Source organism: Takifugu flavidus, chromosome 19 (assembly GCF_003711565.1).
Source record: "Takifugu flavidus isolate HTHZ2018 chromosome 19, ASM371156v2, whole genome shotgun sequence".
NCBI lineage: Eukaryota > Metazoa > Chordata > Actinopteri > Tetraodontiformes > Tetraodontidae > Takifugu > Takifugu flavidus.
Genome location: NC_079538.1, coordinates 7,629,358 through 7,640,998, shown reverse-complemented (window position 1 = coordinate 7,640,998; position 11,641 = coordinate 7,629,358). Strand labels below are relative to the sequence as shown.

The following is an 11,641-nucleotide window of genomic DNA, read 5'->3' as shown; positions in this document are numbered from 1 at the left end:
TTGCAGAAAGGAAATCCTTTAAAAAATACTCTCCAATTATTAAATAACCTTTAGCTTTTAGTGTGTGTCATTGTAACATTTAAAGAACTAATCAAAGTGCTATTTAAGAGGACTATTCAAAGCACTTCTCTCATCAACAGCACTTTTAATAACAGGTTGCATATGAAACTGAGATGTTACTATGGCTCATGCTGTTTTGTGTTGCCGTTGATGGCATTAATGGGCGCAAGGAAGACCGATATTTTTGGGTAGATATTGCCCCCTGTAGGCATAATTAACGATGACACGTTCTGTCAGATTCGTTCAAAAATTGGCAAATTAATCCTAGTTCAACTGATTTGATCTCTTAAAACCACTCTAAGCCAGGAGTCAGGATTTTAGAAAATACATATAAAACGATTAAAAGGGACAAGACAGCCTGTCTTAGACAGGACTTACGTGAAAAGTGAAAGGAGGCATCTTTCATATCTGTAGCAGACTGATGTTTATGTTCTGCAATTAAAAGTTGCTTCTTTGTGCTGGTGACACAAAGAGAGGTGGCGAAAATTCTGCTTATGGACGTATGTATTCATTTATGCAACTTTTATTTAACCAGGTTAGTCCCACTGAGATTAAAAATCTGTTTTTCAAGGGAGATCTGGTCAAGACAGTCAGCAGCAAAACAAAACACACACACACACACACACACACACACACACACACACACACACACACTGAGATGGACAGTTGGTGTATACTGCTTTTATTGATGACATGTCTCTTTACTGACATTTTTATGTGTTTTTTTCCAGTGATTGTGCGAGACAAAAATGCAGGATCATTTGAGGCGAGGTGGCGTTCCCATAAATCATTTTGTAAGGATATTTTGAAGTTTGACTTGCTGTTGGGCCTAGTTTGAGCAAACTGACTGGCAAAGTATCATGAGTTGAGACATTGTTACATGAAAGGTTGCACTGTTCTTGTGTAAATATGTTACATTTATGTAATTTATTGCATTTAAAAGACAACCTTGGCAATCAAAACTATAGTAGTGATTACATATGACTATAAAAATATTACAATAGTGGAATGATAACAGGACATTATGGCTAAAGTGGTAAATAAATCTAAGCATATTTTATTATTTGATTTAGCGTTTTATCATTGTAGATATAGAGCGTAAAACCGTGTCTATTAGGGAACAAAGAAAAGGAGGCTGAACAAGTACACTAGCTTCATTTCACTCAAGTCTTGTTCTTTTGTTAAATTCTACACTTGTTTTTAATGTAAATACATGTATTTTAAATGCAGCAGAATTCTCCATGTGAACGAGTGTTTGTATTTAGATGCATTTGTGAATAGAATAACAAAAAGTTGTGAACTTGAACTGTTACCCTTTAAAGTTATTGAAACATGTTTTGTGACATATGCACTGTGGCTGCACACACACACTTCTGCCTTCAGAAAATGATTTCTCTCAGTCCAGGTCTCTTAGTTTTCTCCCTGCTTCTTTGGCATTTTTGCAGCTGTACAACCATTTGATGATTCTGGCGTTGCGCTCAATGACAGATGTCCCCTGCCGTATCTTTGCCTGTAAGGTATCCTCCAGGAGCCCGTCGCTGTCGCCGCTGCTCCTGGTGAATCCGCTGTCTGATGTGGAAATACTCACGCTGCGTATCTTTATTGCAAGTTCGTCTGAGCGTGCTGAGAAGTTCTCCTTCCCCAGTGACTCGATGACCTCTCCAGAGAGTCCGCAGTACTTGAAAAAAGCATCAAAGTCTGCAAAGTTTTTAGAGTACCTGGAGCTGATATCTGAGTGGGAGCGACTCACCCCTTTACCAGACCTCCTCTCAATTTCAGGGATCCCCAGGAGACCTGTAGATTTTTTCCCGACACTTTCCCTCAACAAAACATTGTTTTTTGTGCTGTGTTCCTCTTTGATCCTCCCCCTCTCTGACTGATATCCATTGGCAGAAGAGCTGCATTCCTTTACTGGCCCCTCAAGCGTGGCCATCTTCTCCTTTTCCATAGAGTCATGTTGCTGGGCTGTCACCTCTAGCAACGGAACATCTTTGTGTACAGAGTTGATCAGCTTCTTGCATCTAACGCGGTGTTTTCGGTCACTTCCAGGCCCTCTCAGCAACTCACATTTCTGTCTATAAAGCAGAAGAGAGTCTGGGCGCTTTTTGGAGCTGGATCGACGTACCTGTCCGACCGACTGGGGTTGTGCTCCAAACGCTGGCTGAGCTGTGTTGTCCCCTGCAGCAGCATTCCCACTGGATCGTGAGTTCTGGTCAGACGACCCCATGCTACTCACAGACAGAGATCCCAGGCTGATCACTGGCTCCTGAGTGGAGTTCACCACCTCCTGGCTTTTAACATATTTCACTTTGCTGGCAGCGAGCCTTTCCACAGCACTCAGGTGTCCTTTTGTCTCTGTCTCCAGTTCCATTTGCTTTCGAAGGTATTTGGGACCCTTCTCCAGGATTTTGGTGGCATCGCTACTTGTGTCCATTTTAGTTTTTCTATAAAAATAAGCAGATTAGGTAATTCTTCTGTGTACAGCAACAGAGGGAAAAAATTCCATTCAAGCCCGCTCTTTGCCTGAGCAGGTATGGCCACAGGATTTCACCTTGTCTGTTCAAACTCATTTCTCCGCCCATTCTGTGCAAACACGAGCTTGTTCAAAGTACATCTGATACCAGCAAGTGAGAAAACTGAAACCTGACACAGCTTCAGGCTTTTTCCCACCTTTATATTCTTGTTCCATGTATGACTAAAGAACACTGTCTTGCATAAATGACAATTTCCTGTCACCCATAATCAATGACTAGTCAGTTAGTCGTCACATAGGCTTACGCGATGCAGGTGTACATATTGTGCAATGCATGTCTGCACAACAGGTCAATTCATCTTTAAGTGACACAGATGCAGATGGCGTATGTAGCTGAGCTTTTCCACTTCATCACAGCCATAAAGTCAGAGGAGAAGAAGAACTGACAACTGTATGTCCTATGACCTCCCATTCGAACAAGCAACAATGGTAAATCCCAAAAAAGGGCAGAAATACCATGCTTAGAATATGCAGCCCTCGGGTGAAATCCATACCTCACATGGCAATGTGGCTTTGATTACTAAATCTACAAACCAAAGTCCAAATTTGACATTTGGAATCACTCAATCAATTTGCCATGAAAGTATGATCTGTATGTGTTTATGCCGTGGAGGACCTTAGAGAAATATCAATTGCCATGGGAGACATTTCCTTTGTTATGTTAATGAAATAAAATCATACATGGGTGACCTCTGATTTAGAGACTGTATGCTCTCTGTATTACATGCATACACACTTCAAAATACTCAGTAAAGAGAATTTAATTTTAGAACAATAGGTTAAAAATTGAGCCTTAAGTCGAGTTTCAACAGATCCCAGATCTGGGCTGGAAGTGTCAGAAGCCTCAGGAGTGTTATTAATTTGGCTGATTTCCTGGCATATGTTCATCAACATTAAATATATGTATATGTATAATGATAATAATCATTTTATGATGTGCCAGCTACTGTAGTTAAAACACCCTTGAAAATGAGGCTTGTTGAGGATAAGGTATTCCATCCATGCAGTTCCTCCTCCCAGTTAGACAACGCTAAATCTCACACAGTGAATCACACAACACACTCACAGTCGAATCTGTGAATGACATCCTGTGAACAGATTCTACAGCTCATGGCAGTGGCACAAAAGCATTGATGCAGTGTGTGGAATCCATGTTGACTCACTTTAGCCAAGAAAGAAATGAATAAAACAACAGGAAGACTAGCATGACTAAGAAAGTTAGCAATGAATGAATACCTGTTCTCAGGATCCAAGTTTAACTCAGAACATTTGCTGTGTTCAAATCTGAAACATCTGTGCAGAAACCGACTCTCTTTGAGGAACCACCTACTAATGATTTCGATCACTTTGCTTCGGGAGAATCACATTGATTGTCAAATTTCCATTAATTTTCTCTAAAACCATTAATCCTCTGGTGTTTTCACTTCAACATCATGCATCTACTTGTGATAGTTGCAACCATGTGTGATTTCTTTCAAATGGATTATCTAAAACTACAAAGAAGGTTCAGCTAAGGATTGCGCACAGATTTACTTTATTTGATGTTTTTGTTTAAACAAATGACAATGTCTTGACAAATAACCTGATAGATTGGAACGGGCATAATTATATGCTCATATGACTCATGATGCTTTAGTTTTTGAACAAGAAAACATGCAAATATATTCACTTTAGCTGGGAAAGAGAGATAAGCATGCATGAATAAATGCTCATTAATATCTTATAATCTTAGAACAGTGTCACATAACACAAACAAACTGGTTTTGTTTGCTTTGCTCTCAGAACAACGTATTCAGGCCATGAGCGATTACTATTATTTCAAGTTCAAATTCAAGTTCATTATATTTTTTGTAGGGTTTACAGCATTGTCTGGGCTTTGTTTTGCTATCTTGTTTCCTCATTCCTTAGTGGCCAGCCTTCCTCATATTTTTATTTACTATAATATTTTGTTCTTGATCATCTTAGGTTTTACTGGACCAGTATCATTTCTTAACTTGGGAAATATTTTCCTCCTTTATTTTCTGTAAAATAAATTTTAATACAGTGAAGGATTAATTGTGTTTGAAAACTGAGTGTTACTGTTAGGAGTAATTGGTGTGTTCTGTAACACAGGTCACACGATGACTGCACTTCATCTCAGCTCGCTGGATCGAACAGTCACATGTTAAAAATGGATGCTGACATTCCAGGAATAATGTTTGGAATCTGGCAGAGCCCATCCTCCATATGTCTTTGATGAACACAAGAGAGCTTTCACCTTTGTATTTTATCATTCCAGAAATGAAAGCACAATTTAAGCTTTTAATTTAGAAAAAATAAAGACATGCACTGTGGTTGAAAAACAGCTGGGATAAGAAACATTTTGTCTTTGAAGAAGACGCGGGGAGTGTCTTTCAAAACTTGATATTGTTTTGGAATGTGTCCTCCTAGTGGCTTCTCTTCTTGATTTAATTTAATTTTGTTTTTCATGGGGTGCACCCTGTAACCTTTATTTGTGATAATACAATAAACATTAACATTGCCATCGTTATGCTGTTAGCAAGGAGGTACTAATAATTAGCAAATAGCAAAAAGAGCTCCAACATTTATGCACGCTGATGTAATTTGTTGATATTATCACCAAACAAATGAACATAATTAAATGAATAAAGTTATAAATAATCATAGGAATGTTTAATATGTCCAGTCTGACTTTTTAAATGAGTGCAGACTCAAGAGAAATGAAGTTAGGGAGAACAACAACAAACACCAGTGTCACTGTACCCTCCCTTTTATGTAATTCTTTTGTTTCAAGATGCCAGCATGTTTTCCGTGTGAGATCAATTGATCTGCTAAATTTCTTGAGTTGACATGATGGTGCAACATAAAGAATCAATAAGAACCTGAAGGGGGCTGAGTAGTCATCAACATAATAAAAATGAGAAAACATAATAAAATACATTTTGGATATGGATAAGTTTGTTCACATTTAAGCCATGACCACTTGTGACATATTAACTGTGAGGAGAAGGCCACACCTGGATTGTCCACATTTCGCAGGTCAGCATCTACAAAAATGACCTGCATTCGTGAATGCAATTACACTACTCTAAAAATGTTGTACTTAAAATTCTGCAATTTTTTTTTTTTACATCACTTTAGTTTTTTTTTTTTTTTTTTTTTAAATTAGTCATATTTTACGATATTCATTTTGTTTACTAATATGTATACGTATTCGTCCTGACTTTATCCGGATGTTTTAATTTTTATCCTAGACGCCGTAATGCCTGATATATATGTACGTTGCCAACGTGTATCTTAGACGTGCATTACAATGTTTACGGTACTTGGCCAAGTCTTCGAAGCAACATGGCTGCCGCCGGTTCAAAGTCGGTATTGTTCGTATGTTTGGGTAAGAAATATTCACCCTGAGAAGCTTTTATTTCTTTGACAGTACAAACTAATACAAATGACGGACGAAGCGAAATGTGTCAGTCTATGTGTGCGTTTTACTGACCTATTTAACGGCAGTGGCTCAAATGTCACCTTAAAGCTAACTATGAGCTAGCTTCGTAAATCAGTGACGTAGATGACGTAAAGTTGACTCCTCCAACATGTTTCTGTCATTATATGTGACTAATGACAGTATGCTATTATACTACTGTACAGCTAAACTTTTACACATATATTTTTAAACGATACATCAAAGGGTGCTGTGGAATTTGTGTTGGAACAGGGAATATTTGCAGATCCCCCATTGCCGAAGCAGTTTTCAGGAAAATGGCTACAGACACTGGGGTGGTTGACAAGGTAAGTACCCCTTGTTAAACGATAAAGGCTGCTTTCTGTACCTTTTGTTAAATTTTTAACAAATAATTGTTAAAAAGTTTTTGAAGACAGAAGACCTGTCTCTTCCACTTGCAGTCACGCAGGCCTAACAATGTACCAAACTGACAGAATTCTGAAAATCCATATATCCGTGTGATGCCACGAGCACCCTTTTCCTCCAGTGTATAAATCTTTTGTACTATCTTATTGTTCTCCATGCTTCGCTCTGCTTAGTGGAGGATAGACAGTGCTGCCACCTCCACCTATGAGATAGGAAACCCTCCAGATGACCGTGGTCAAACCTGCATGAGGAAGCATGGCGTGGCCATGCGTCATACAGCCAGGCAGGTACGATGAGCCACCACTAGGTTCTCTTTTCTGTTTCTTTGTTCTTGCAGTGGGTCATAGACAGTGGAGCGACGTCTGACTGGAACACCGGCAGCTTACCAGACAATCGTGGTATGGCCTGTTTAAGGAGCCATGGCACTGAAACAAGCCACAGGGCACGACAGGTACAAACAGGTGTCGCGTGGCTCTGCTCATTCCATTGGTTTATGCGTGTATTAGTGTGTTTGGTAATTTAATCCTGTTGTTTCTGCCATTTGTGTCTAGACTACATTTAATAGTTTAATATTGCTTTTAGTCCATCAACCTGCAGCTGCAATCAATTTCTCTGGTTTCCTCAGTCATAACTTAATGCCGCATGATTTTCTGAGCTGTAGCTGAACCAGATGTTGTTTGGCCAGCTGTGTTGATTTCAGAACCCCAAAAATTTAATGTTTTTGTGATTTATATTCACCTTTCTAGTCTTTTTCTTTGCATGTGGTAGAGGGGCAAATTGGATTCAGCTTCCACAGTCAAGAGTTTCCCATGTAGTAATTTGTCATTAATTATTAATCAGCTTCAGTTTGATTGAACTTTAAAAAAATATACATATAAAGACGGAAGCAAAGAGGACTCTGCCCTGCTGCAATGCAGGCTATGGAAATGTCTGCTGAATTATTTACAGTGTGTTTGTAAAATGACCAGAATCAGGTTCTGCAGAAGGCATTCAATTAAAAGTTAACAACATAGATTAATGGATTGCAATCTGGAACAGGTCCAGTTAAATTTGTAATATGCAGCTACTAGTCTAGTGATTATACTGGAAAAAGAACAGCTTCAGGCTTCTTGAAGCCTGAAAATAGGTTTGATTTAAAGTTTTAACAGTGCATTTTTACACATGAGATCTTTCCTTACACACAGGTGCTGACCCCATTTAAAAACAGTGTTGCTTTCTATCACAGAGACTTTGAATGTGTTTGTCATGTGTTTTAAAACCTGAAATGAAAACAAGATGTTTGTCAAGGCCAATTATTGGTACAGTACACTTGCTGTGTTGGCTTAACCTCTGTATGCTTCCTTTCCCACCGTCACCTCAAAATGTACTAAACTCTTTCTAGTTGGGGGGTTCTGGTGTTTTAACCTGTCTTATTGCCTGCAGACTATTACACCCAGACACCTTTTAATCTCCTCAAAGCTGGAGATGGCTTATTCAATGCTTGGCTTACAGTAAACCAGCCAAATAGTCACAATGGGTTTTGACAAGGTTTTGCTCTTTCTTCTTTTCTTTCATTGCCCTCTTCCAGATTTTTTTCACGCAGGACAGTCACAAACATGTTTGTTTTAAAAGACAATAAACATCATCATAACCTGGCAGATATTACAATTAATGGAGCTTTTAGTGATAAAACTCTAAATTTAGCTAAAACTTTAAATCTCATGCTAATTTCCCCATTTTAGTGATGAATAAATAAGTCTGTGGTTGGACCTCAGAGGGAAGGCATCAACAGTCATTGACTCATTTTATTGATGGGATTATTGTGTTAAACTGCGTGGGAGTGCGTGGTGATTTGTGGTCAGAATTCTAAGGGTTTCACTTTGGAATGTGTGATTGAAAGGTGGTCAGAAGCTGAAAGATGAGCAGCTACAGTCATTGGTCAAGGGCCAACTCTGCGATGGTAAAACCAAGCCACTCTCTTTGTCTTTAGCCACTGTGAGAATGTAAACATGGATTCAAATCAGTCAGAAGCATATGTTTATATCCTTATGTTGAGTGCTCACAGCTGTCCATGTGAGTGTGCCCGTGTCTTTTTTTCTTCATTCATCTCACGATCCCATTCAGTCCTTGAGTGAAAGTTCTCCCACAGTTCTGTGAATGCTGGCCACTTTGATTCATACTGCCTTTAGTAAAGGCGGGATAAAGTGAATTCCTGATTCAACTCAACTTTTTACAGTAAATCCCCCCCAAATAATTCAAAACAGCTATACCCCATGCAGTCATTTTAAACATATTAATGCTGGAGATAAAGAACAACTAATACAATCGGTACATCAAAATAGCAGTGTTCATTGACCTGGCCTGCAGCAGCTTGATTGTTGTCAGATCCAGATTGCTATCATGTTATCTACCACAAATGTAAATGGTGATGGTGGTCAGCTGGGAACGAGCACAGAGACGTTGCATTGCCTTTTGGAAGCAATTAGAATAAGCAATCTTGAGCAAGCTGATTTGTAACCCCACGGCACTATTGACCATTTCTACAAAAATCCCAAACTGAGATTTTGTTTTTTTTTTTCCCTTCTGCCTCTTTCCTCCATTCCAGGTGACCAAAGATGACTTCATGACCTTTGACTACATCCTCTGCATGGATGAAAGCAACTTGAGGTAATTGTTTCATCCCACACTAGCTGCATCTGTACTGATGTGGGCTGGATATTGGCTAATAACACAGCAGCTGTTGTTTGTTAATAATTACTAAAACAACACCCAAATAAAGAGGCGCAGCTGTGCTGCTGCCTCAGTGGTGCTACCTCTCCACATCATGGAACTGAATGCCTCTTTTTAATGAGCAATACCCTCTCTTAAGCTCTCGCCAAAGGTCAGGAGGAGGGATATATTTTAGTACTTTGAACGTTTAGGGATCATTGTAAGATCACATGCCTGTGGCAGATCTGATCTGTAAGCTGCTTACTGAGTTCTTTGGATGCCTTGTCTTTGCTCTTTGGTAGTCTTTCTCTCCTTTCTTGCCACGATTATTATCCTTTTCCCACGTTAAACCGGTTGGACTGCGAGAAAGGGACCGCGTCCCGGCTTCAGATCCTCCTGTACTGAGTCTTCTCATGTCCTTCATCACAACATTGTTAGCATTTCTATTTCCATTTCCTGTTTGTTATTTATTTTCCACACACTGGCTGTTGGTTGTTTTGCAGAGAAATGAGTTTTGCATTTGTGGTCAGCCTTTTTAAGCAGCAAAGGTTTGATGTTTTCCCTCACAGATCCCCTCACGCTTTCCTCTTTTCCCACAGAGAGTTGAACAGGAAAGTGAAGTCGGTGAAGAACTGTAAAGCAAAGATTGAGCTGCTCGGTTCCTACGACCCTCAGAAGCAGCTCATCATTAAAGACCCCTATTATGTAAGTATTACAGTCAAATCTGAGCATCTTCCAGCACAATTGAGATGTTTCCTCTGTTTGTGGTGATGTATTGATCATTTCAAGGGGATCTGTGTTAACGTGGATAGAATCTATGGTGCATATACAAACTCAAATGATGACACCAAAAGGATAATTAGCCTTCAAATGTTTCTCACTCTTCGCTCTATAGGAGTTATTAACAGCTCCACTGGGAGCCCAGAGAAACACTGGCTGTCAGAGTGCACCATATGCCTTTATTTCCATTATTTTAAATTACAGTTGAGAAAGTTTCTCATGAATTATCTCTCTAATGCTCTCATTTCTGCCTCAAAAAGGTCCATCACCTGTTGTGCAGTGGTCAAAGCATCTGTGTTGGTGGAAACAGTTGGAAAATCACATTTTATTGTTTCCCCACAGGAAGTTTTCAGTTCATCCATCAAAGTCTTTGCTGGTTGGCAGTCATCTAAGATCCTTGCAGCTGTTTCACTTCTCACTCCATAAATGCCTGATTGTAAAACCGCCCATTAACATTGTGTTAGGAACGCATTAAGAATGTTTTCTAAATTATTTAATTCTTCTGGTTTGCTCATTCCTTGTGTTGAATGTTTGTTTACTGCCAAATGTCTTGAATGTGGATTTACAGCTGTTTTTAATCTCCTTGAGGTTTGGGGGGAAAAAAGGCAATGATAGAAAGTGTTTTAGCCTTTTTTTCTCCAAGTTATTTGTTGCTAATACAACTTCACATGTTAACTTAACCAGCATACTAATTAGGAAAAGATTGCTGTTAAAAGAAAATGTCTGATTTGTTCATTTTAAATCTGCACCACTGTCACATGCTTCAGATGATAATCAGTGTGTTTGATCCAGATATAAGAGCTTAATTGATAAATGGTAGGTCTGGCTTTTGAGGAAAAGGGGTTCTTACTTAAAGAACTCAGAAATATCTCAGTGGTGTGGCTGGAATTGGAGACGGTGTTCGACAGTGGCTTGTGTGAGTTAGATTTATGCAGTGTTAGTGAACAGCCCTCCCATCTGACGTTGTTTGGCCAGTGTTGGATCACGCACCGTGCAAGCCACATGGAAGGAGAGTGGTGTGAGCTGAGAGGAGAGGAGCAGACAGCCACTCCTCAAGGCTCGAGCACAGCAGATCTTTGAAGCCTTGTTACTGTCTGGGACTGATTTCCATTTCCATTGGAAAAATAAACAGCTCAGAATTGGGTCAACAGAGCTCCTGCTGCACCATCATAGGTGTATGTTCATGTGTTCTAAAACTGCCAATAACTCACGACTACCTGTTTCTTATTTCTTACAGGGGAGCGACAATGACTTTGAGATGGTGTACCAACAGTGTGTACGATGCTGCGAGGCGTTCCTGGAAGCGAACGCCTAATGTCTACCCTGAACGTAACTTTCTGAATGGAACACATATTTCTGCTGTCTGCTATAATCCGGAATACCGTTTCACGTCTCATCAGCTTTCTGTAATTCTCTACATTTTTAGAGGATGCCATGTTGACAAGTTTGACGTAAAACCAAATAATTCAATAAAAGGAAAACAACCCCAGGCATCTTCTGTCACTGAACACACTAAGCCAATTAATGAGCAAAGAAAATATTGCTTAAAAATCTCTTGCTGGGTATTTGTTAGATGCTTGGTGGCCAAGTAGCAGTCTTTGACTTGTGTCTAACATCGTTTTTATGCAACTTATTCATACAAACTAGCTCCCCTTTCGTCATGTCATAATTAGTCAAAATAAAAATTAAGCTGCTGTCTTGCTTTTGGCAAA

The 11,641-nt window shown here is 39.4% G+C and overlaps 2 protein-coding genes across 3 annotated transcripts; one reads left to right on the top strand and one right to left on the bottom strand.

Annotated features, from left to right (window-relative positions):
• Positions 1–726: 726 nt before the first annotated feature.
• On the bottom strand, positions 727–2,658 carry fam110c (family with sequence similarity 110 member C). Its single transcript, XM_057017572.1, has one exon. It carries the CDS (start codon positions 2,492–2,494, stop codon positions 1,457–1,459), a length of 1,038 nt encoding a protein of 345 aa, XP_056873552.1. The 5' UTR covers positions 2,495–2,658; the 3' UTR covers positions 727–1,456.
• A 3,205-nt stretch (positions 2,659–5,863) lies between these two features.
• On the top strand, positions 5,864–11,418 carry acp1 (acid phosphatase 1). 2 transcript variants are annotated; one of them, XM_057017005.1, is made up of 6 exons: positions 5,864–5,984; positions 6,309–6,382; positions 6,799–6,912; positions 9,046–9,107; positions 9,749–9,854; positions 11,167–11,418. In XM_057017005.1, exons 1-6 carry the CDS (start codon positions 5,942–5,944, stop codon positions 11,242–11,244), a joined length of 477 nt encoding a protein of 158 aa, XP_056872985.1. In that variant the 5' UTR covers positions 5,864–5,941; the 3' UTR covers positions 11,245–11,418. The 2 variants fall into 2 exon arrangements, with proteins under 2 accessions (XP_056872985.1, XP_056872984.1); XM_057017004.1 differs by lacking the exon at positions 6,799–6,912 and adding an exon at positions 6,635–6,748.
• The last annotated feature ends 223 nt before the right edge of the window (positions 11,419–11,641 follow it).

Bases quoted from the DNA above. Each gene is read 5' to 3' on its own strand.
- fam110c (XM_057017572.1), bottom strand. From the start codon at position 2,494: ATGGACACAAGTAGCGATGCCACCAAAATCCTGGAGAAGGGTCCCAAA.
- acp1 (XM_057017005.1), top strand. From the start codon at position 5,942: ATGGCTGCCGCCGGTTCAAAGTCGGTATTGTTCGTATGTTTGG. The intron at 9,108-9,748 runs GTAATTGTTTCA...CTTTTCCCACAG, and splicing joins ATGGATGAAAGCAACTTGAG to AGAGTTGAACAGGAAAGTGA. The intron at 9,855-11,166 runs GTAAGTATTACA...TATTTCTTACAG, and splicing joins TCATTAAAGACCCCTATTAT to GGGAGCGACAATGACTTTGA.